Genomic DNA, 26,575 nt, shown 5'->3' with positions numbered 1-26,575 from the left:
ATAGTTTTCTGCTCAACAAATTGAGTTAATTCTTCCACCGGAGCTGAGGAGCTCTGTATTCCTCCTCTGCCTGAGAGTAGAGGTTTCATACTGTTTTTATTCAGTACATGCTTCCATTCCAGTGAGAGCCTGCCTCCCAGTTTAATCTCCCAGACCAATATATTTCTGTCCAGTGAACTCACAGTTTGTTCATTCTCGGCAAGAATTCTTCCTGTGGTCTGTAAACTTGCAGATTTCAACCTCCTTCCTTGGCTACTTCAGCTGCTCTTCATGAAGCTTGGCTCCTTAGGAGATGTTGATATTACCAGATTGCCAGATTCCTCTGCAGTCATGTTTCCTCTTTTAGACTTCCACTATTCACTTTCTTTTGATGTTTCATCCTTTCCTCTGCCACTCCCTAATTAATCACCCCTAGTACTGTGCTGAAATGGTTCACAGTGATTTTCTTCTTTCTTACGTGACTGAAAATAAATAATCAGCTGCACAGTTATGGAGCCCAGTAAACCATGTTTCCAGATCTGCATTGTTTTGTGGTAGTGCCCTTCAATTCTATGAAAGTCCAGAAATTTAGATGAGTTTCATTGTCTCACAAAATAGCTACAAGTTTTCAGAAATTAAACAGTTCATTAGATCCTTGCATAGTTCTGGATAGGATGCAAATTAATTTTCCATGGACGTGATTTATTTTTGTGCAAACTGTTCTTTAGCAGCTTTCACCTGCAGGACATCTGTTACTCCAACATATACAGTGATTTTCAGATAGGATACTTAGCATCTGATGAAGATATCCAGGAAATTGATTTGCTTGAAGTCCCTCATCACCAATGAATTTCTAAGTAAATTGTAGCAGAGTGACTCCGTCAGCAGATTCATTTGTCTTGTGTGTACTGATAGTGTGATATGGTCTCACTGCAGTTACTGTATTTAAGGGACAAATCCTACGTCTGCCTACTACCTCCCGCATTGATTGCATTGACAAAATCAGCAAAGAGCAGTTCCTGGCCTGCTCCGTGCGCAGGAGGAGCGTGCCTCCAGGCCCTCCTCCTCCTCCTCTCTCGTGTGGAAGCAGTGCTGGCAGCTTCCAGCCAGCTCCGTGCATGCTCCAGCACAGAAGGTGGTATTTGGCTGCTTGGATGATGCTTGCTGTCCAAGCAGCTGTTCCCTGTAGTGAGTTACCAGACAGAATGCTAGATTACAGGACTGCTGCAATCAAGGTCCATTTAGTTAGTCAAGTAAGATTGCAATCCTGAAGAACTCAGAATAGAAGTAGTCACGTCAGAGACGAGGAGAAACGGAGCACAAAGAAATGGAGACTTTGAAATAGAGCCACTCAACTCCAGGGCCTTCTCTGCATTCTCAGTTTCGCACTGATTATTTTGTCCATCTTCTGCAGCATATTCTTTGCCCTGGTTATGCTGTTACATTTTGGTCTTCTTGATATACATGAAAATGCAAGTAGGTTTCTTGTAGAGAGCAACTTCGGTTCTCATTTGAACATAAATATTTTGTAACGATTTTCTGAAGAAACAGCGTTCTGAAAGTATATTTAAAGGATAACAAGGTATCAGAGAAGAGTGACTAGAAGGTATAATGTGCCAATTTATAGAACTAGAGTCACGGTATCTAGAAATAAATTTATTTCCTTTTAATGTACAGTTTACTTTTAAAAGGTTTTGAGATAAAGTTTAAAATTACGACCTGTGTAGTGATATAACGTGATTGCAGACTAAATTTTCAAGATAACACTAAACAGTACATGTTTGCTACTGAACTCTGAGTGATAAATTCTGGAAGGAAGTTGCTGGGTAAGTACCTGGAACTATAAAGTGTTAAACCACAGCTCAGAAAGCATTAGCCAAGTGAATGTTTACTTTGTTGGTTTATTCAAGCTTCTCGGTTCAAAACTAAGAAACTGGGAGCTGACGAGCAGAGTGGTTTGTTTCCTTCTTCCATAATTCTGAATACAAAAGTGATGTGAAGAAATGACATCTGTTTTAAAAAACTTTCAGTACATGGTGACTAGAAGCAATTGATTCAGATCACTAAATACAGATAGGACATTTTATGAGAATGTTGAAAATTACTGGAGCAGGGCAGACTAAAGGGATTATATTAGCTCAGTGTTAGGTTTTAGCAGGCTAATTGTGGAGGACTATGAAGGAATATTAATGAAAAAAGATATTGGGGGTTTCATTCTCCTCTCGGTATAGCCTCCTTTTTTTTGCCTGCAGGTACTGATCTGAAGATTACAATCTAGATTACTGAGTTTAAAGGGCAGGAGTGGATATATTCTGAAGTTTGCAGTGACAGTGAGTCCCTATGATGGGGCCACGTTGTAACCCTGTGTTCATTTGCAGTTCACTCAGCTTGTCCCGTCAGGTGTATATTGGGGAGCCTATGTAAAGGCTTGCTTTGTGAGAAGTTGACGTGGAATTGGGACAAATATTGTTCTCTTAACTGTGTTCTCTAATTTACTGCCTAAAATCCAGAAAAGTTGTGTCCTATTACTCAGCTGTTGAAGTTACTCATATGTGATAGTACATACTGGCACTTCTGAGATCAGTAGCAGTGTATCTTCCAAACACGGGTTATGAAACAAATACATTTTGTCTCTGGAATTTTATATGCTACGTACTGAATTAGCCAAACCCAATCAAACAGACAAAACCTAAACAACCTTCAGAGCTTGCACTTACAGTTTGGTTTGAATTGAAGGGTTTAAAACTATTTTGGCCACCTGGTTGGTGGGCAAAAGTAACCCTATAGAATGGTGGTAAGACGACTTTTGGCTGTAGAAAGCCAATCTTAGAGAAGAGATTAAAGGAGCTTAGTTTGTCCAAGAGTTTGAAAAAAGCTTCTTGACCATCAAGAGAATTTCTAAAACAGTTTGTGAATTTTGCAGGCAAAAAAGGAAAAGCTGGAAGTTGATAATGGCGGCCTTTGGAACTGAAAGGGAGTGGAGGAAAGGGATGGGTCGTAGGGAAGTGCTGACTAATGGTCAGCAAACACTGTAAGGGAGTTCTTGTATTAAGAGCTGGCCTCACTTCCTAAAAGGAAAATAAATCCCATGCTGTTCAAGCATAAAGTTTGGGTTGGACTATTAGAAAGTGGGGAAGGACTATGCTGGAAGGAGAGCTTGATCGTAATGATGTTCTTGGCCATTGAAAAAGATGTGCAACTAACTGCTGGTGTGACCTGTATTCTGATCTCTTATGTGGGTAGGATGTATTCATGTCTTTATTGTATTAGAGAGGCCTGTTACTAGTAAGCATGATTTTAAATGCTAGACATATATTTTATGAGTACATGTTTTTTTAAAAATGTATGCCAATAAGTAAATATAATGTTCTTCCCCCTTCGCCCACTGCAGCAGCACATCCCCCCCACCTCCCTTAATGGCTGAATGCTGATTTTTCATAACTAGTAGATGAAGACTGCAGGGATTCTAAATTTGGAATTAACTTACACTAAGTTAAAATGATAATTTTTTAAGTTATTTAGGATTTATTGGGAACTTCAACTCTTACTATTAATCTCCCGTTGAAGTTTAGTGAAAGTTGGAGATCTGCGATTTTTATTTTGTGATCTGTTTTGCATCTAAGGGTAGGGTTGAATAGTTTCTGAATAAGTACTTCACTATGTTTATTGATAAAACATGGTAGTTGCTAATTTTGGCAAAGACTAAACTGTTACGTATCTCTCAATGAAATTTGTACTTTAAGAATGAACTGTTAGTAATTTAAGTGATGTGCTTTTAAAAAAAGTTCTGTGCTTAACACATTTAATAGTCACTATTTTTAATTCCCTCTATACCAAAGGATACTGACAAAGCAAATCAAATTACTACAAATCAAATACATAAAAGCTGAGGTATTGGTATTTATTATGTTGATTTAATGGAATAACTTAAAACTTAAGATCTCTTTTAAATAATACATGGTCTTTATTTTTTGTTTCTAGAAAGAAAGTAGAGTTTGGTTTGCTGCTGGTGATTTCTAAGTTTCTCTGTTACTTCCCCAAATTCTTAATAATAAAACAAAATAGAAATGAAAATTTCCATTTGATAACTTCTGAAACTTGCAATGAAATTTGAGTTCAAAATTAGTTTTACTTTGCATTATTTATTTAACAATGGGCTTCTGAAATACTTTTTAAACTGATGCTCTTTAAACTTTTTGTGACTGGTGAAGGGAAATGTAGAGCCTGGAACTTGAAAATCCTCAGGTTAAAAACATTTTTTAAGTCACTTTTAAAAATAAAAATAATAGCTATTATATTTAAGTATACTATACATTTAATTATTGTAGCTATCATTTTAAATGATATAATCTAAGTAGCTTAATCTCTTCTCGTGCTTTTGCTCTGTATTGTCTTTGCCACCCTAGGTTAAATGGGTAAATAAAAATAACTTTTCAAAGCATAGCCTTTAGACAATGTGTTGTATCTGGCTGCCGAGAAATCTGTTGCTTCTGGTGCATTGCAACTTGGGAAATCTGTCTCCGGGGGGCTGAAGCGTGGGGGATGAAAAAGAATAATTTGCTGGCGAAAAGCAGAGTATGCGAGATTGCCTAGAGTTGGCTGAGCAGGTAGCTCACAAGTACTGACTCAGGCAGCAACTTGCTGCTGGAAGATTTTTGTCTTTGTTTTACGTGGCAATATGCAAAGTCTCCAGGGACATGAATAATTGCCTCCAACCTCAGCAGCATGTAGTGTTTGTCTGAGTTGTAACAGTGAAAAGCTCTCCCTGAGACGCGGTCATAAGGAGGAGTCAAAAAGGGATGAAAAAAACTGTAATACAGGAAGTGGAAGTGAAAAAGAAAAAAAAAAAAAAGGAAGAAAAACATAAAAACCACGTAAGTCTAGAGAAAGGAAATAGAGGAGTTGGTTTTTTGCTAAGCTGCAGTCTCAAATGAGGGAGAAGATAGTCCATAAGACTATTTTGTATAACTAAAACTGAAAACATCTAAAGAGCTGATCGATTTAAGGTGTGAAGTGTCAGTTCTGAAGCATACATTAAAAATAGTTGTCAATATGAATGATCATAATGGCAAGAAAAACAGATTCATTTATTTTTTGTAGCAGAAAGCTATGCATTCATTTTCAGTAGGTCCTACCTAATGGTTTCTTAGAGTCAGCTCATCCTGTCAAGGCCATCTGGGAGTGATCATTGTCTGAACACCCCAGCAACCAGTTTGAACTGCCCTCTGAGACTTCCTACTTAGAGCAATAAGGAAACAACCTAAAGAATCTTTTTATCTTAATATTTTGTTTTCCTTGGTGGTGGTTAGCCTCAGGGTTATTCAACAGGATTGCTAGGAACCCCCTTTAGATACTAAGGCAGCTGGCTAGAGCAGCTTTTATTGCAGCATGCTTAGGCAAGCCTCTCTGACTTGAAAACCTTCAGGCAACCAAAAATAGGGTATATAGAAAGGGGCGTAAAATTGCCTGGCTCCTGTTCATGCAAAGAGGCATTTGATTTCCCTCTTGCTTGCTTTGTCTCCTTTTAAGAGCTAACTAGGGAAAGAGAAATGAGATAGAATCTCGGAGATAAAAGGACAAGAAAGTGATAAAGGATTCTATGGCCCATCACTTCTGAAAATCATCTGCCCTTCCCTTAATAATGTGAAAGTTAGTGTTTGTGTAATCTTGTCTTTAGTGTTACAGAAGACAAAATGTTTGCATCTTGAGAAGGTCTTCCCTGTGTTTGCTAAGCAGTGGTGTAGGAGGGTATCTGTAAAGTTAAACGAATCCAGTAATTTCCCTTGAAATAGCAGCAGAGGCAGTTCTTCCTTTAGATTTGCCCTCCTTGGTGATATATCTTTATCACACTCATTTAAAATTAAGGAGAGAAAGAAAGATGAATTCTGAGTATGCTGAGCGACTTAGCCACCGCAAGCAAACTTCTTACCTTTGGGGGCAGGGTGGAGAGAAGGGGGAGGTTTTCTTTAAATACAGCCTCTTTTTCTGCTGTGGAACAGAGACAGCAAGTGTAAAATTAAATAAATCTGGTGATATGGAATGTGATCACACAGCATTTAGTCCTTTACGGAGTTTGGAAAAGGATTGAAATGCTACAAGGACTGTAAGAGCAAGGACTTTTCTTCTTAGTCTCTGTAATACTGCTCTTTCTTCTAGTTTTCAAAGTAATGGAAAGAACCCTAGAAATGAAAATGCCATCATACTCCTTTTTGTCTGAAACTCAGAAAGTAATCTTACTTTATTTTATATTTTTCTCTGTGGGAAATCCACAGAGGAATCCAAGAATCATATTTTTGAGACTCAAAATACTTCTAAGCATCATGATACTAGCCCTATTTTTCTAGATAAGGTCCTTGAGTGCAGGACGGGAAGAGGGACAGGAGGAAAAGGAATAATAAATGCAAAAATAAGCATGTTATTACTTCCATTTTTGCTTTGACAAATGGCAGTTGCTTCAAGAGTACACTATAATAAAAGTGGTGCTACTTTGGCAAATCTTTGAACATCATGTCATGCCGCCTTCTCTTCTGTTAGACATGCATGTGTGGTTAGACTGCCTACTGCCCACCGTCCATTTTAGCATTATACACTCTGAAGTGAGGACCTTTCTGTGAGTGCTTTCCTAAGAAGAGTTCTGCAACTCCAAAACAGCAAGGTGTTTATAATCAGAACAGTAAGCTTAGTATTAAGTCCTTCGTGTATGTATTGTGCGCTGTCTGCATGCAAGCCAGTGCTAATGAACGCTGCCTTTGAATACCTTAATGTTAAATAATGTATTTTGTGTATCTGTAAACACTCTATTTTGTGTATCAGTGTCCACGGCTTTATAGTCCATGCTTTCAGAATTTTCTGGTGGCTCTTAGCTTCTTGCAAGTTGCAACTACTTTAGGAATAAATTCCAGAGGGATTTGTAGAAGAACTTGCCTGACTCTTAGTGACTGTGTGCAAAATCTATTTCTGCACCAATTAGACTTTTGTCAGAGACATTTAAGGCATTTAAGTTCCCCTTACTGCTTTGTTCTAGTTCAGATTCAAACCATTAATTTGCTGAATGAATTTCTGCTGCCTAAGACTGTAATTATGTAGGATAGCATATATGGTTCTATTTCATGCTTTGATTAAGGGGCTAGAGCTCTGATAGGCTCTCTTCCCACCTGGTCAACAGGATGTTCGTGCCAACCGTTCTCGTACATTTTGCTTGTGTTCTTTCTCAAAGTTAACGACATCACAGTTGTGGCACAACACATGATTGCACACTGAGCAATTGTATGTTGATTTTTAAGGTATGCTTTTGCAAGCTGAAAGTAGGATAGAGCTGTCTATTGTCATATCACCAATATGCTCTCTGTCATTGTATGCCTGTGATATGGTTTGCTGATGAAATCGTCAGTAGCGTAGATGGAGTAGTCCAGCACAAGCTTTGTTTAGTTAATGCATAAAGACCTGTCAAGCAGAAGAAAAAATATGGACAATTCAAAAATACAGCCATATTATGTATTGCAGCAATATTCAGAAACTTTTATCTATGTTTCTGTTTCTTTGAGGCAATTAGGCCATGGCTGGAGATGTTACTGTCCTTACGAGACAATGAATTTTAGGGTGTTCTTCTGACATTTCTGGGAAACAGTGAGATTAAGAAGTTACGAATTTTACTGCTGTGTGCTTTTATACATATTAGGCTGTACTAATCCTGAAACCTAAGGAAATACTGCAAGTTAATATGGAGAGGACAAGTGGAAACACAGTGCTTTCCCAAGCAATGCGTAGAATATCGTGTCTCAGCAGATGAGATGTTCGTTGCTGTGTGACCAGCAGCTTTTCTTTTTGTTGGATTTGTTATTTACAAAGACAGTTGGAAAGTCCTTAAAGGATCTTGGGCCACTTCAAGTGTGTCTCCTTGTCTAACAGTGGTGCAAATTTAGGGAAGTGTTTATGGAGGACTGAGTTGGGGGTAGAGATAATTGCTAACAGAGCTGTCTCATTTCCCCTTCAGGCTTTTCTCTTTACTGTTGCTGCTTAGTATTGAAATTTGTGTCATCTCAAACAATGTATTAATGCTACTTAAAATATAAATCTGTAACTTTGTTACACCATTTGCAAAGAAACGTACTTCACTTTTAAGTCAGCAATGCCTAATTAAAAAATGGCCAATATATCTGAAGACATAGTTTCATGTTTTAATTTTTTCCAATTTTTTAAATCCCCTGAATAGGGTAGAAAAAAGGGTGCACAAAGACTGTCACAGCTTCTACCCTCAGGCAAAGATGAATCCACTCCCTTGTGTGTAATACCCTAAGAGCATCATCGGCCATAACCCAGAAACCTCTGCATGCCACACCCCAGTTTTTGAGAGTGGTCATCAGGGCAGTTCATGTCAAGGCTGCTTCTAGTCTAAACTTTCATCTCATGTCTAAACCGAACTGTCGAAAATTCACCTGTGGGGTCCGCTAGCCCATTTGCCATGTCAGACTGGTCTTGGCCTTCTAGCTATTGCTGCCCTTCTTAGGAATTTGCATCTAGCTCTGTTCTTGAATTAGTAGATACTGTCACTTTCATAGCTGCCCTGTGGTCAGACCACCACGTTTGTGATTCTCCTGTAGGGGTTAGGCCTCTGCAGAAGTAGGTGTTGTGTTTTCTTCTCTGCCTGTTAGAATGGTATGTACGTGGGTATATTGCAGGTAGCCTACACTGCCTATGCATAGGACGAGTTTATATAAGATTTGGCAAAGGGTTTACTCTGAAGTTGATTTTTTTTTTTTTGAGACAATTTATGGTAGTTTCAAGAGCAGAAATGCTCAGTTTATCCTAGTGTCACCAGGAGAACTAATTTTCATTATATACATCAAGTCTTGATGTACTAAAATGTACTGGTGATAGCTCTAAAGTAATTCACTAACGGCATTTATGAGGAGAAGCTCACTCTGGTCATGATTCATCTAATCTTTAAAGTTCTTAGATGAAAAGAAATAAAAAGGGAAAACGTTTCAGCAAGACATGCATTATCTGGATTGAGGAAACCAGTTGGTTAGGAAGACAAAGGAGAAAATATGAAAGAATAGAATCTGTAGCTCAGTCATTTAAGGTAAAACAGAATCATAGGTGATGCGCTTGTCAATGGACCAGTTTGCATTTGGGATATAATGAAAAGTTGAAATTCCACACAAAGTTTAGAAAATAATTAGGTTTACCTTCATTTGTGCACTTGCTTGTGTTACACAGAGACTTTCCTATCCATCCCCAATACAAAAAGTACACAAAGCCAAATCAACAGTTTTGGTAGGTCTGTCATGATGTGGTCAGTGGTGTGTGTTTGTGTTTTGCTTTTAATAAAATAGGATTTCCAGTGAATTCCTAAAACAGTCCCAAAAATCTGAAAGCCAGAATCCAAGTTAGTCATCTTAACTTCACTGGAGACTGGCAATAATTTTCTCACAGACATAAAATATAAGTCTTGTCTACATTGTAAAACACAAGCATTACTTTACTGAGAGATGCTTGCGTAGTTTTTTATGGTGATGATTTTATACTGAAGAACAACTTATTTTTCTGAATGTTTGTGACTGTTTTTTTGAAATGTCTTTTTATGAAGAATCATGTCCAAACACAAAGAGGAGCGATGGATGATTTATTCTGCCTTGTTTGTATTCTTTTATGTGTAGATCAGACCTCTTCAGTTTTTGCTGCTGCAGAAGTTTCATGTAGTATGTTCATCTGGTACCTAAGATTAAAATATCTGTTCACTGTCTTTTGCTTTTCTTCCTAATGGCACATTTCTATTACACATTTTAGTAAAATAATCTGGCAATTTCTGATCTGCTTATGTTAATAATATCTTTTCTGAGAAGATCTTTTCTTGTGAAAGGAAAGTTCTCACTACAAATGACGTAGCAGACATGCACTGTATATAATGTGACTTTATACGAATAAAGGCAAAAAAGAGGATGAATCAAAGATGGTTTTGTAATGACTGAAAATTCTGTTACGTGAATAAAGTCCTCAACGTACCTTGAGAAGTGTACCTACCAACAAGGTCACTGTAGCTGCAATGAATACTACAGAATATCAAAATTGAAGGCCTCTTAGATAAGCCTTTCTTGAAGGATTTAAGTAATTTTTGAGTGTCCTGTGTGTGTTAGTTCATTTCTGACATGTCTTTCAATAATACAGTTCATGTCTTTTCAGTGCAGCAACTGGAGTACAAATGTGAAGGTCTATCATGCTTTGTGCAAAGGCAGATCAGTTCTCTGGTTTTAGAAATGGTTTTATTTTTATTAGTCTATTAGCATCTAGAGGTTATTTTCAATAAAAAGTAACAAATATGATTTGTTTTGGCCTCTGGATCTCCTGCTTCTTTTCTGTTGTACTTTTAAAAAAAAACCCAAAAAGCAACAAACAAACCACTCCCCGCTGCCCCCCCCCCAAAAAAAAAAAAAACAACACACCCAACAAAACAAAACAACCAACCAAACCACCAACTCTTTAAAATTAGGTTAGAATTAGGTCAGTCTCACCTCTGTCCCTGGGAAGATCATGGAACAGATCCTCCTGGAAGCTATGCAAAAGCACATGGAAGACAGGGAGGTGATTCGAGACAGCCAGCATGGCTTCACTAAGGGCAAGTCCTGCCTGACCAACCTAGTGGCCTTCTAGGATGGAGTGACTGCATCAGTGGACATGGGAAGGGCTACCGATGTCATCTGTCTGGACCTCTGTAAGGCCTTTGACACAGTGCCCCCCAACATCCTTCTCTCTAAACTGGAGAGGTATGGATTTGATATGGACTGTCCAGTGGATGACGAACTGGTTGGATGGTCACATCCAGAGGGTAGTGGTCAACGGCTCAATGCCCAGATGGAGATCGGTGACGAGTGGTGTCCCTCAGGGGTCCATATTGGGACCGCTACTGTTTAATATCTTAATCAATGACATAGACAGTGGGATCGAGTGCACGCTCAGCAAGTTTGCAGATGACACCAAGCTGAGTGGTGCTGTCGACATGCCTGAGGGATGGGATGCCATCCAGAGGGACCTGGACAAGCTCGAGAAGTGGGCCCATGTGAACCTCATAATGTTCAACAAGGCCAAGTGCGCAAGGTCCTGCACCTGGGTTGGGGCAACCCCTGGCATCAATACAGGCTGGGGGATGAAGGGATTGAGAGCAGCCCTGCCAAGAAGGACCTGGGGGTACTGGTGGATGAAAAGCTGGACATGAACGGGCAATGTGCGCTTGCAGCCCAGAAGGCCAACCGTATCCTGGGCTGCACCAAAAGCAGCGTGGCCAGCAGGTCGAGGGAGGCGGTTCTTCCCCTCTACTCTGCTCTGGTGAGACCCCACCTGCAGTATTGCGTCCAGCTCTGGAGCCCTTAGAACAAGAAAGACATGGACCTGTTGGAGCAGGTCCAGACGAGGGCCACAAAAATTATCAGGGGATGGAACACGTCCCCTATGAAGAAAGGCTGAGAAAGTTGGGGTTATTCAGCCTGGAGAAGAGAAGGCTTCAGGGAGACCTTATTGTGGCCTTTCAGTACTTAAAGGGGGCTTATAAGAAAGATGGCAGCAAACTTTTTAGCAGGCCCTGTTGCGATAGGACAAGGGGTAATGGTTTTAAACTAAAAGAGGGTAGGTGTAGACTAGCTATAAGGAAGAAATTTTTTACAATGAGGGTGGTGAAACACTGGCACAGGTTGCCCAGAGAGGTGGTAGATGCCCCATCCCTGGGAACATTCAAGGTCAGGTTGGATGGGGCTCTGAGCAACCTGATCTAGTTAAAGATGTCCCTGCCCATGGTAGGGGGTTGGACTAGATGACCTTTAAAAGTCCCCTCCAACCCACCCAAACCATTCTATGATTCGATTCTATGAAATTGAATCTGACAAATCTTCAGGCACGTGATAGTGTTTAATGCCAATGAAGATTTCTTTCAATTAGAAATTCAGGCTCCCAGTAACTGCAGAAATGCTCTTTGCATGCATAAAATGAGAACATTTTTCTTTTCTTTAAAGTTGCCAATATGTAAATAATTTGTATATGACTGTAAAACTTCAGGATGGGTGGGGAGAGGCAGCTTGATTCTCTTCATAACGCACAGCACTTTGAAAGTGCTTTTTGGTGGAGCGTGGGGGATGGTGTGGCTTGGAACGGTCACTCTTCTTGATACCGGAATTGACATAACTTTGCTAACAAATACTCAGCATGTTCTGGGTGTTTTAGCTCTGTTTTTCTAAGGCCTGTTAGCATAGACCTACGTTTATGGTACAGCCTAAGTCAATTTCCTTATTTTGTACAACATTTGTCTGATTTGACAAGGAATTTGCTTCACCTAGGCATAAATGAACAATAATAGATAGCGTCAGATAGCAAGATGTTGGATTTGAGAATTTACTCTATGAAGTAAAATGTCTTATGTTTCTTGATTGTCCTAGAGATGTTGATTTTAATTCCAGGACTGTTTACTGATTTTGTTCTGTGCACACAGTACAGAGCTGTGATTCTAGTTCCTGAGTAGGTAGAATTTAAGTTTAATTTGATAGTATTGTACTAAATGTAATGGCTGATTTATGGGTTTCATTGATTTGATATAATTTGCTAATATTTTTTTAAATTTTTGAGGCTGAGAGTAGTGCTTTATCAAGATGTGGCTCAGGTCATGTAAATAGAAGATATTGAATGTAAGGATTGGGGCAGTTGTTACGTAATGTAGCTACTAAGGAAAAAAAAAAAATCTATTTATTGCCAGGAAAGATAGTGTAGTGTTGGTGTCAGAGTTCTTGTTATGTCCATTTAGACCTTTTCTGCACTGCTATTCAAAACAGAGAGAAAGATCTTTACCTGTGGAGAATGTCCTGTTTCCATACTTAAATTGATAATGAGAAATACATAGTGTTTATAGTAAGTTACTCTGGTGCACATGCTGCAGATATTGAACAAAATGAAGACCTATATTCCTTCCTGTAGTACTAGGATTTATTTAAACATTTCATCCATATAAGTGGGGGTTTGCCTGCTTTGTATTCTGTCAATTGATGAGCATATTTTGGAAGTCGTGGAAAATAACTGATCTGTTGTGATGTGTTTTGGGTGGTTTCTTAGTACATAGCATTCAAAAACTCAGGATATGGAGCAGGTAAGATACATGTAAGGACTGTGGCTTGAGAGAAGTTGAAGAGAAAGGTTTTGAGGGAAGGTGTGGGGGAAATGGATATGTAGGTCAGGAAGCACAAAGCTGAGTGGGAGGGGACAAAGAGTTTCCTTATTGAACCAACCCTATGATTAGTATGATTTTAATGTAATCAGCTTGCTTACTTTGAGACTTTTCTTCCGTGGCTCTTTGCTCTAAGCAGACTACTGGTTGGAGTTCAGCTGGTAAAGTAAGGAACATGCTGACTTTTCTCAAGTGATACTCAGCTAGGGAAAGGTTGGAGCTGCTGCCTAAAATAGCTACCCATGGTTACAACTCCACATGAACATTAACTATACTTTGCATGGTATGCTTAAGCAGTCTTGAGGAATTGATAATACTGTCCTTGTGCTCAAAATTGGAGGTACCTTTAAGACTGCTTCTTCTATAGTCCATTCATCTATCCCATATTCAGATGTTTGGAAAAGCTGGTGAATGTTGTTTCAGAGTGTTCCCACAGTTAACTGCAAAAATGGTTCTGTAATGTATAGACGACGTTTTTCTTCTGTTTCTTACTCTACACTCAAATAGCGTATAAAAACAAAGGCTATAAAATATGTACCTTAGGTAGACGTTTTATAAGTTCATAGTATTACATGGATTTTTATAGGAGTTAAATGGAAATTAACGAATGTGTAGTCATGGGTGCAGTGGTGTTTTCCCAGTTTCCACTGTTCCCAGAACTGTGTTGAGTAAATATAACAAATCAGAAATAGAGGGGAGGAGTAGCACATGCTGGTACTGTAATTTAAACCCATAGTCTGTGAATCATTACTGAGCAGTGTTTTTACATCTGTATTATCTTTATCTGCTTTCATTGCTTTGCAAAATTGACCAGCAGAAAAATGAAAAAATGTTCTCCAGTATGAAGGGTTATGTATAGTCCAGTATATATAGGGCAGTCTTTACTACATGGTGCCCTGTTTTATAAATAAACAGGCTAAAAAGGAAATAAAGAAGTCTTGCTGCATGTGCCATGTTTCCCAGTGGAGCTGAATGTTGGAAAACATATGCAACCAAAGATGCATAATCAGGTGCTTAATAGTACCTGTATTAAATGAGCTGTATCGTGGAAACTAACATGGCAGTGACACCATTTTAATTAATGCTGTAGTAATGGGGGGTTTCCAGCACACAAGGGAACGCTGGCAGTAGTTGCCACATGCAGACAAAGTAGAGCTTTGTTTACTATTATATTTTTGTACAAGTAACATTCCTGCTTATTTTGTGACTCTGCTACAAATTCCAATTTGACCTGGAATTGTTTGTGTGTGTATTTAGAGAGGGTAAAATGTACATAATTTAAAACAAAACTTTTTAAAAAGCTGCTTAGTGATACCTTCTACCTTGTAACAGAAAGTCCCTTCAATGATTAGAATGTGGTAAATAATTCTACATAAGTAATTGTTTTGGTGACTACTGCCCCGTTTTATCATCTTCTGAATTTGTATCTACTCATTCTTACTTGTTTGAAATGATGAAGTAGTTAGAAAATTTAGTATTTTGGGGGAAAATACCAACTTTTTGAACACCAAAGAACACTAATTAAAATTACTAATTAAATTACTAATTAAAAACACTAATTCAGTCGAGCACATTTTTATTAATTGGAGTCAAGGGTTTCGTTAGTAAGTTTCTAGGCGTAGCAATTAGTTGCTTAGAGCAGGGAGAAAATAACACTGTTTTGTTTGTCCAGTTTGACCTGTGATGAGGTCTTAATTTATGACCAGAGTTCTGGGATGTTGTGGTCATGCAAATAGTTTGGGATTCATCTCTTCTAATGTCAATGTATTTGACCTAGTTAACTTAGGTTCCCTTCTTGAAGGAGAAAATAGGCCTGATTCACCTTCAATATGTTCCTTAAATTGATCAAATTAATTACATCCTACCAGTGTTTATTTAGGTTCCTTTCTCATTGGTGGAGAGCAGGGTGACAAGGTCAGATGCCCACAAAGATGCTAGTGTTGAGGTGACCAAATCTGAATTATTTATCCCATTAGAATGTCTAAAATAATACAGCACCACCCCCTAAACTTGAATATGCCTTAAAATAAGAGAAACTGTGAATTGGGAACAGTTGCTGCGCAATTATTATTTAATCCCAACAAAAAGATGGAAAATTTACAGCCTGATTGATAGTTCAGTACAAATACGCATTGATCCACCAAGATACATACATACAAAACACAATGCAAGACATGGGTACAATGAGGTATGAGTTGGAGTACCTAGTTTTGAACTCAGATCACCAACGGAATTTATATTGCAGCTTTAAATGTTGTGTTTTTGCTAAAGTAAATGAAAATGGGCATTCCATGTAATCCAGAAAAAAGTAACTTTAAGGATTACTAATGTGAGGAAAAAAAGGTACCAAATTAATGATGTGTTGGATTCTAATTGATAACAATACTATTTGAATATGAGTTTTAATTGATACCAGTTCTAAATGAATCGATAACAAGCTTTGTTGTCAACGCTCAGTGTGCATTAGTAGTTTTATTTTTGTCCACATGTACGTCTTGGAGCAATGTTGCTTAATGGCATCAAGATAACGTAGATGCTCGTTATGAATAGCCTGCATTTGTTATTCACTAGCAAAACATGCTAATCACATACTCAAAAGGTGAAGTAATCATTCATTACACTTTTGTATTTTCATTGAATTGAATACTTTTGTGAGTGACAGTGCTGAATGTACTTTCCATTTTTTTCAAAACAGATAAATGTAACCTCCCAAAGTTTTGTAATTAGGTTCTGCAGAAGGGTAGTTGAGTTACTTGACAGTCCAGCTGTCATCATCTTTTCACATGAAGTTGAAAGGCAGCTGCACATCATTTTCATATTACTGCTCTAGTGTGACTGGTTACTTAAATTACCACAGAGAGATTGTTCGATTGACAGTGGTGAGGGGAGTAATCCATCAAATAATGTGAGGATGTGGTCTATGCACAGAATGTTTGGGAACACTAATGATTACTCGCTAGCCAGTTCATTACAACTCCCTAGGCACTGCATATGAGCTCATCATGCCAAGTTACTGGACTGTGCTTGAGATTCCAGACATAACTGGCTTGGTTTGAAAGGCTCTGAAGTCACATTTTAAAATGACAAGTAACTAATCAACAAGAAAAGGAAGAGAATGTTTTGTTCAAGGGGACACATCTAGTTATGGTACAATAGTCTAGGTTATGATAGTCATGTTGAGCCTTATCTCACCATTGCTCTAGCTCTGATCATTATAGCTGTTTGTTGGGAAAGTGGTGGTGGCCAGAGTAAGGGTTTGAGAATTGGACGTACCATGATGCTTGGAAAGAATCCAAACAATTCTTGCTTGGTTTTGAATGTGGCTGTTGTTGGCAGGCTTAATCTTTTGTTTTTAAACTTTCTGTGCTAGCAGGTCATTGTTGTGAATGCATGACTGTCCTAACTCTTGCTTTGTTTTGTCTTAGTCACATTGATCAAACAACAACATGGCAAGATCCTAGAAAGGCCATGCTTTCCCAGATGAATGTTACAGCTCCCACCAGTCCTTCCGTGCAGCAGAACATCATGAACTCAGCATCAGGTAAGCAGAATTTGTATTATCAAAAAGATCATAAAAATGAAGATACCACTAGCTATTTTAATTGGGGGGAGGGAGTCCAAATCTCACAATTGTCCTTCTAGTTATCCTGGGTTTAAACTTTAAATTTGTTGATGCTTGATGCATCAAGGAAGAGGCTGATACTTGAGGTAAGAGAATTTCTATAATATTTATGATGTCAACAGAAAGTATCCTGTAGTTCTTTGGTTTGTGTTTTTATTTTTTCAAATGGATGATTCAAACCTGGAAAGAAGCAGAATTTTTGTCTAATTTCTTGTGACTGAAAATGCTGTTAAATTGATGAAAACCAGAATTTCCATTAAATTAGCGTCAATTTACATGAAAGCTATTGTGCTTCTGCAGTGTTCTTCTGCCTCCCCTTGCTCACTTTCTAGACTTGGTAAACTCCCATTCATTTACATTTCCTACATTTGTTATGAACATCTCGTTTTTTCTGTCTTCCCTAAATGAGTAAAGCAACACTTGGAAAACTTTGTTTAGAAGCAGAGACGTTTTGGTTTTCCGCTTGCTTTCCTATCGTTTCCAAAATCCTGTATCATGATGATTATTCCTCTAGCTGAGCAAGTCTGATATCTTTTCCTGGAATATAGAATTGTTTTTCTTCTAGTTTGCAGGGGTCGTCACTAGACAGCAGTAAAGTGTGCTTGTTCTTGCTATAGAATCTGCTGTATGTTTTCAGAGCGCTCTTGTCCTGATGGTGCAAAGAGCAAGCAGATAAATTTGGTGCCATGCTAGTTTGACTGCTGCGCTCTTCCCTATGCATTGTCACCTTCTGTCTGTCGCTGAGGTTCATGTTTCGTTTCTTTTCTCACAGCCTGATTGTATTTTGTGTATGTCTGCTGTTCCTGTATTTCACAAAGGTTATTTTCTGGTTTGCTTTTTGTTGTCCATTTAGACAGCTTTGTTTCATGCTGCAGTTCATATGCTGCAGACAACACCAAAAGATTAACAGGCATGACCAACCTGTGCTGTTCATGACTGAGTATTGGAGGGGAAGCTAATCAAACTTTTTGCTGGCTAGGCCAGGAGGTTGGATTATCCTGAAACAAATGACAGTCCTGTTCAACTTCAGGAAGTCATGATTCAGAGCAATTAAGGTCTCAGGCTCTGATGTGAAAATATAGTATCTGTGATTATTTTTTCTGTAAATATATCCCAGGAAACCTGCAGCAATAGAGATGACATGCTTTTGCAGGGACACTTCTGAAGAACAGGGAATAGGAGAAAGGAAACAATTCCCTTGGTCTGTCTTGCCTTTTGGTGTTTCTGATTTGTGCTAAAATTAGATGCTTGCTGTTTGAATATTGACATAAATTCTGTGTTTTAAGATAACTCCTCAAACCTGCTGTTGTACTGAGAATTTACGGGAAAAAATAGTGAAGTGGGATTCATGTTATGTACTTAGAAAGAAATGAAGGGTCCTTAGCAAAAAAATAAACTGGTTACTTGTAAGTGGTAAAAATCTAAAGGAGAATCTAGCAATCAGTACATGAGGACTATTTTAAAAAGAAAACGAAGAATTTACATCCAATTGACTGATGTAAGCGTCTGAGCAAGTGATCCTGCATAGATCTTATTTATTGCTCATGCAATAAAGAAGAGTTGAGACATTTAAGTGGGTTGTTTTGTGACTTGAGAAAACACTTATTTGAATACAAATTCATTGAACATTTATTTTTAATTTCACAGATGATACTGTATTGAATATGAACTGAAAATCTTGTAAAGTTTTTTCCCCAGTGCTCTGAATTTGATAAAGTGCATGAAGAAATCAGAACTTCTGTGTATATTAAGTTATGTGTTTACGTGGCATTGCTTTTTTTAAGCTTAAATCAGTTGAGGTAGTATGACCTGGAACTGGCTCTTTGGGTGCACTTGCTTTCTCTTGACTTACTTGCATTTAACAAAAGTCTGTTTTGAATTAAATAATATTGAATCTGCATTTATTGTATATGATTCTGTTTCTGATACCTGATTTGGCAAATCTTTATGTACTAACTTTAAATTATGACTGTGTATTTTTTTTTTACTAAAGTTTCTTATATCTGGTTCTGTTACTTTTTACTTCTGAGTTCATGGTAACTTATGCTTCCTTGGTGGCCTCATAAAGAATGAGAGAAATGGAAAAATCAAGTAACTATGTACCACCTCAGCACAGTGGAACTTAAATCTGAGCGCTAATGTCGTAAATACAGGACTACTTAATGTTCTAATTTGGATATTCATCCTCAAGAACTGGGAAATAAAGTTGAGACCTTTAAGACAGAAGTTTCCTGTTATGAAATATTTCTGGCAATGAAACATGCCCTTGTGCTTTGAGAGCCTTTCATGAAAGATATTGGGAAAAACCAAGGGTAAGTATTGTGACAGCTGGAGGTCACTGACTTGCAAAAAAAATGTTCGAAATGCCACAAGGGAGAACGTTTTCCTTTCTGTATGGTTCATCCCTATACAGCACTCAGTAATTGTAGCCCTTAATCAGAAGTTACTGTCCAAGTTTTAGTGTATTTAATTACAGACTGCCGTAGGAGCTTGTGAATGAAGTTGCTGTGGTAAAACATAAGAGAGAAGATTTTTAGGAACTGTCTTGAAAGCCATTGGAAGCTTCCATTAGCTAGAATTAAGAACAGGAAAACAAACTGAAGAGGGAGAGAGAGAACAGAAAGCTGCTGTCTGCGTATTGAAGATAAACCTGTTGTCTTTTCTGGATAAGTAGGATAAGTACAGTTCAGGGGAAATGGGAAGAAAGCAAAACTAGAAGGTGTGGTAAGGGTGAATGCAAGTCAAAAGAGTGTTTAAAATCAAAACTGGCATAGGGAAGATGTAGTTTAGCATGAGGTTGAGATTTTTAGGTTGTTTTTCTTAAATTCCACCTCTTAAGGCAGCTAAGACTGGATGAGAATCCAGATACCTTACTGCAAGTTATGTTTCTTTAAGGAGACTAATAAGCTGAACCAGCTTCATCTGTTCCCGGCATGATTTTGTGAATGAACTATTTTATAAGTGTCAGTAAGCATACATCGTTTACCAGGAGGACATCAGTATGTGAAAAGTAAGAAATTTTTTTTCCACACTTGTTTTGGTTATTTGATTTTTTTTTTTTTGTCTTAGTCTTGCTGAACTTAGCTTGCTACAAACTAAAATGGTTTGGGCCATACGTATGCAGAGAAACAGGGCTCTTCTAGATGGCATTTGTTGCTTAATCTTCTGTGAAATAGGATTGCATCTTCACATCAATAATGGAAAGAAAATAAGCCTGTTACTTCTAAATATGCAACATGTATGTAAAAATGAGTCTTGACTAGTGATTTTTTGTGTGTGTGTTTCTAACCATTTTTCCCCAAAGGTATTACAGGAAAAATTATGTTCTTCTGTCTTAATCTTAAAAAAAAAAAAAAAAAAAAAAAAAGAGTAATAATGGTACGTTGTTCTTCTGAGGAACGTGTCCTATACATTTCTCACTGAGGTAAAGTTATAAATTTGAAAGTAAACAATGCCTGTTTCTTATACAATTACTGTTGATATAACAGAGATGGGAACAGTAATTGTATTTATATACTTCCATTCTTCAGACACTTTTACTTCCTGAATCATGCTTGACAGCACTGCTTACTTTAGCCTCTTCTGCTTGCTCATAGACATTAGATAATTAGCTTTGGAGCAGATTACTCTCTTTGTCCTCTTTTGTCTTCCCTCTTACATTGCAGTGTTGAATTGGGCTTCCTGGTGAAAGTTTGTAGACTTACTGTAATTCCGTTGCCTCTTTGGGGAAGGCTGTAGTGCCATGATAAAGGTTGGTAGGAAAATGGACACTCGAATTCATAACTCTTGAGGTTTTTTTCCCCCTTGGTGGGCGGAAGGTAAGAGGAATATGCCAATAACTAAAACAAGTTCTAGCTCTTCTCTTAGATTCTTGCTCACTTCAGCTGCAGATTTCTCTTCTATGTAACCAGTCATACTACAAATTCTGCTTTGTGTACAGTCAACACCACATACGATCTGTTGTGAAACTTGAGTTTCTAAGTATTTGCATGGCAGTAATGTTCATTTCTTTCTCCATCTGCAAAAAATGGCCCTTTTTTAATAGTGTGTTTTGGTAAGTTTTACTGATTCGACAGAGTAAAGGTGGACATTAGGTAAGTTTTGTAGACTTTGATATAATTTTTAAAAGTTTTGGAATCACAGTGACAGTGATTGAAGGGAAAAATTTGAGCTTTCACAGAGAAAGATTAGGAAGGTTCTTAGAGATCAGTGTTTGTATTAGGTGATTCCTGCTGTTGAACACAGGTGTTCCAGTTCCTAGGTTGTCCATGCATATTCTTTTAATATCTAGATACAGATGCCCTCTAATATGCGTTAACCTTGTGATAAAATACAGCTTTATTTACATTTAGGTTACAATTATGTATCAGAAACTGTAGGGGCTGCAAGATTTACTTTGTATCCCAGCATAGTTTGAATCTATACTACATTTTTGCTTTTGTTACTCTTTCTGTTGCTTTCTATCTGCCAGCAGTGAGCTCTGCTTTGCGTTCAAGACTGCATTTCATGGCAAAAATGGTATATTGAGAAAGTAAAAACTCACAAAAAATGGAGACATGCACCAGAGACATGCACACAGACTTTTAAAATTACATGTATTTATGTTAAGTTACAGCATTATATAAATATTTAGTTACAGAGGTATGCCGTATCAGTAGTTCTGTAAGGATGGCTTACATTTGGAAATTGGAATCTAGTTTTTGGATAACCTTGTCTTTAAAAGTAAGTACTCACAGTAAATGGTGAGTTCCCTAGAAGGGTTGTCTCTCCCTGTGCAAATAATTTCGTAGAATTGTAAGCTTATGGTTGTGATCGTATTCAACCATTGACCTAGGAGGCATCAAACAGAACTGGTAAAAGACCATGCCACAGGGATATTGTTGGTGCAAAATGTTTACAAAGGTTCAGGGGGAGACTGGAAAAGTGCTTGAAAGAGAGATCCTTTGGCACCTAGTAAGTAGACAGAATCTGACTCAAGAAATCACCTGAGGTAGTTGAAGGCCAAGTGACTTTTCATAGCCACTATACTTATTGGGTCTATATGTGTTTATATGGGTCTATATGGGTCTATATATCCAGTGTTTTATTTAAAAGTTTATAGAGTCTGACAGTGACTAAATGGGCTGCTTTCAGCAATAAGATCTGTCCATCACCCCAGGCTAGGTGCCTGGGCTAAGTGGACTTTTAGTTAGACCCAGCATGGCTGTTTTTGTACAACACGGGCTACATTAGCTATGGAAATTTTAGTGAGAAGGTCTGAAAAGCAGCAATATAGAGCTTATATAACTTAAGTCACTTCAAAACATAAGCTAATGCTGGGAATTCTGTTCCTATTGAGCCTTTTGGGGGAAAAGGGACATGTAATTGCACAGGAATTTTCCTAGATGCTCTGAGTGAATGTGTCTGCTATTCTTCACCGTGGTTTTCCATTTTTCCTCTGTTACTTGCCTCTAATACAGAGTTTGTCAGACAGCCAGTTACAAAATCAGACTTGACAGTCTTCTGGTTTCACAACTGTTCACAAAACCAAATAAGAATTACAGAAAGCAGTACTAATCAATTTTTGAACTGCCATTTCAAGATGTAGGGATGACAGCAGAAACATGAGAGCAGGTTACTGGCCAAGGAAGAAAGCAACATCATGATTAATGCCAAAAGTTACTAGAGAGAAAAGTTCTGCTCCTGCAGCTGTTGATGGCATCTAGCAAGGAGGACTTGCTACTATGAGAGCCAGGTGACCAGACAGACCTTTCCTGTCCTGTCCACAGCTGTGCATTTTATTTAGAAAGAGAGCCTTGCCCAGGTTTGTCGCTAGTAAGCTAGTACTCATCAGATCACTGAATCTAATAAGCAGTATTCTTTCACCAGGTAGGTGGACTGATCAACTCCTGGCATCCTGCTTCAAAGGCATTTTGTTCTTATTTGCTACAAAGGAACATGCTGGACCAGTATACACTGTACTTAATGTTCAGCAGGACTGACACCCCAAAGCTACTTTTGTTTTTCCTAGAGCCACTTGGGTTTTTTGGCTTTGCAGTTCAAAACATAATTTCTTGCTGAGTTTCATCTCTCATGTGGCTTAGATGGGATGTGTGGCTTAGAAGGACTCTGAGGAGAATGGTAGTGAGAAGGTCTGCCCACAAGGTTAGGGTGTTGGCTTAGCAGTCAAGGAACATTTTTGGTTCTTCATTGGCTTCTACACTTGGGTGATGTGGGGCATGTCACTGTGCTCCTGTGCCCCAGTTTTATAAAATAGCATCTCACTGATCAGCTGGCTGGTCTTTGGGTGTGGTAACGAAGTACAGGGTTCTTTGCACTTGAGCTTTCAATTCTGCATCGAAGTCCTGTTATACTGTGAATATGTTAGGATTTATGAGTGTTTTGCAGTGTTGTCATTCTTTCTTGCCTGTTCTGTTCACATAAAAGCCTCTGATAAAAGCTGAAGTACTTGTATGCAGCATTGAAAGCTTGTGAGCGTTAAGGATGGGAAGGAAATGTCCAATGGTTAGATCACTGTTTTTCCTCATTCGAAAACCTGTAGCTCTAATGGTGGAGTAGTGAGGTTGCTAGAGAAAGGCAGTGTTTTCTGAGCCAAAATGAAAGAGTTTAAATCAGAAATGTAGTTTGCAAGGGATCTTCAAAGACCACAGTAAGAAATTCTTGTCCTAGTTATGCCTTGAGATATTATTGGAATGCAATCGAATTATTATTTTACTCTTTTTGACATTTCTTCAAGAACGTCTTTTGAGATTAAGCAAACAAATGCATCGTTCCCTCCCCCCTCCCCCCCAGCTTTAGACAATGAATTCTTCAACAGGAGCATGACTTCAGGACAAAGTGACAGACAAAGAGCTAATGTACCTTGAACTGGGATATAGTAGGTACTTCAGGCATTTACCAGATACAGACACATATTTTTGTGTGTATATCTGAATCTCATGTGTGAAATTATGATTGTGCATACTTAATGTATCTTACATTATACAGAATGGTCTGTTAGTCCCAAGTCTAACAGCCAGATGGCTTTTGCTAGTTATCACTATATTACACTGAAGGAGAGTTTGAAATCTGATGGCTTCTGGCAGCAGTCTTATTCTAATTTCTTTTACATTCTTAACATTTGTAATGGATCTTTTGCTATATCATCTTAGGATTGTACTTAAATCTAAAGTAATATAGGCAAGATCTTCCTGTATCTAATTTAGATGTTTTTTAAAAGTCTGTATCTATGTGGGTATAAGAACTCAAAAGCATATATTTGTAAAGCACCTGCCAGATAAGATGAGATGAATGTAACTTTAAGAATAGTTTTCAGTCTAGGCAAAATACAGATGAATGTACATGATCATATAGAGATGGGAATGAGTGGTTTATGAACTGTATAGCGATAAACGGTGATTTTCTCGAAAGCTGCAATTTGGAACATAAGGGAAACACACCTCAAGACTCTATGTTCAGACATTAGCTCTGGACTCCAGAACACCACCACCTACCTCCCTTTCACCATTTCCTAAATGTAGGTTTCCCTGCCTGTGCCTTCTTGCTCGTAGAGGCGTAGCACTGCTGTTCGTAGCACTGTGTCTCTATGTCTGCTCCTGGTGTTGTCTTACCTTTACTTTTTCATTGCTTGTTTGCCTCCTGTTCTTCAGGTTTGTGTTTTTGCTTGCTTAAGCCTTTAATGCTTTCACAGAAGGTTATGGTATGAGGTAAAGGGAAAACGAGTTTTGTCACTTTTTTTTAATTGTTTGTGAAAGATAGAGGAATATTTCAGGATGTCATCAGTGTTACCTTGTTGCCGCTGCTGGGCATTAATCATTAGATTAACTTTCCCATGAAAGGTAGAATATCTCTTGCTTATTCTTTTTCCTGGTGCTCATGCTGGTTTCATTCTGGCAGGCTTGACTTATTGCTGGTTTTGTACTATAGTGCTATAGCAAAAGGAAGCGTCAAAAGCATATGAAAGGATGCAAACAAGTTATAAAATTAAACTCCAAATCCTAAATCAAAATGATAGAAGTGCTTTCTGTTCTTTGATTTTCCACCCGCCACTTCTTTGCCCTTATCCCTAGAAATGTTAGACATGAGCTTGAAACTCTTCTGTTTCATGTACTGTTATATATGTAAAATGTTGGAATTTTTTTTAGATCAATTTCAGCTGGAGCAAACAAGAGCCCGCCATCAACTCCTTCCTTCTATATTGCAGGCCCACTCCCCGATGGATGGGAACAAGCTATGACCCAGGATGGAGAAATTTACTACATAAACCATAAGAACAAGACCACATCTTGGCTAGACCCAAGGCTTGACCCACGCTTTGGTAAAAGTTCATCTCACTTCAGAATTTTTGATTCGCTTCAGTTCACTCAGTTTTAATTTTGCAGGCATATTTTGAAAACTTTTTATAGTACGATTAAAACATATTTTCATTTGAATTATGGAGACCTTATTTAAATCATTATTTAAAAAAAAAAAGATAAAAAGGATTAGCATATATCCTGTAAGAGCGTATGTCACCAAAGTTTCTAATGCTAGGTGTTGGGATTTTGTCATATGATCCATACAGTTCCCAAAATTGGTGGCATTCAGAAATTGCTTACCCTAGAGACAGTTTCAGCCAAGCTCACTCTTCCCTTTAAAATTGCAAAACTTTACCACAGAAGAATCTTTTAATTCCCAAACAAATACATACTTTCCTTTGCTCTATCCTAAAGAGGGCATTGTCAAATAACAATTCATGCTGTTTAAATACACTTGAAACATATACCAGCTTATAATTCCAGCTTGTCACAGTGATGATCATGACAAAACTTTGTTTTAAACAATATGGAGAGAAATGATTAGTTTTGTTGTTTCTGTTTTAATAATCTTTTTGTGGAGTAAAGACTGTAATATTGGAAATAGAAATAGTAAATTAGGGATCACAAGGTCTAGATGTAAAAATTTACAAAATAGAAGTGATATCTCATTTTTTTGTAATGTTTTTGATCTATATAGAAAGCAGAGCTGCAAACGTTTAAATAAAATATTGGCACTGATGACTATGACTAGCAATAGCATATAATATTAAGAGACTCTGAACTAGTTTCTTAGATTGTCCCAAGTGATTGTTCTGATGTATTTAAGGTGGTATTACCACTTTAGTTTTTGTATAAAGCCATGACCTGTGTGTGTAGGCTTTATTAGCTGTATTAATTTACCCTTGATTTGTTTTCCCAGTAACTTACTACTTTCAACTCCTTTGGATTTTAGTTATTTTTCTTCCAGAGCCATGGAAAAAACAGTAGGGGTAAAAAAAAGAAGAGATCATTGTGGTTTTCAGGCTTTAGTTTTGGACTCAGTGCAACTAAATGAAAACAGTGTGCAGATCACTGAGTAGGTCAGGCTGAGGGGATACAAAGCCTTTGAAGCTTTACAGGGGTTGACCTAACAACAACTGTGGGCCCCTTTTGGGAGAGGCATTAACTCCATGAATGCCATATAAACACATAGCTGCAAAACTCACAGTCGCTGTTCTGTTTTGTTTTTCCGAAATGGCTGTTAGAAACTTCAGCATTTTTGTATTGTAGGCTTGAGTGCTTACCTTAAACATCCGTCTGCTCGTATGGAGAACACCAGATTGTCACACTCTGTTTATAAACTGCTCACCAGTTTGTAGACTGGTTGAACCACTGTGCAACTTGAGCCCAAAGGTGGGGCGTATATTGAAGGTTGTCAGCTTTGGCAAATGTCCATGCTGGCTTTAACACCAGCCAGAGCTGCAGACCTGTTTGCGC

At 38.0% G+C, this 26,575-nt stretch overlaps 1 protein-coding gene across 8 annotated transcripts in view; it reads left to right on the top strand.

Moving 5' to 3' along the window:
• Positions 1-26,575, top strand: part of YAP1 (Yes1 associated transcriptional regulator) — a 95,850-nt gene that overhangs the window by 35,185 nt on the left and 34,090 nt on the right. For 4 of the 8 annotated variants that reach the window (XM_075140089.1, XM_075140091.1, XM_075140096.1 and 1 more), the window contains exons 3-4: positions 16,606-16,721; positions 25,006-25,119. In XM_075140089.1, the coding sequence (XP_074996190.1) occupies positions 16,606-16,721; positions 25,006-25,119 (230 nt within the window). The remainder of the gene's footprint in view (positions 1-16,605; positions 16,722-25,005; positions 25,120-26,575) is intronic. The other 4 variants (XM_075140095.1, XM_075140093.1, XM_075140094.1 and 1 more) reach the window with 1 other exon arrangement.

The sequence above is a fragment of the Calonectris borealis genome, chromosome 1, assembly GCF_964195595.1.
Source record: "Calonectris borealis chromosome 1, bCalBor7.hap1.2, whole genome shotgun sequence".
Taxonomy (NCBI): domain Eukaryota; kingdom Metazoa; phylum Chordata; class Aves; order Procellariiformes; family Procellariidae; genus Calonectris; species Calonectris borealis.
This window is presented reverse-complemented; position numbering and strand designations above follow the sequence as displayed.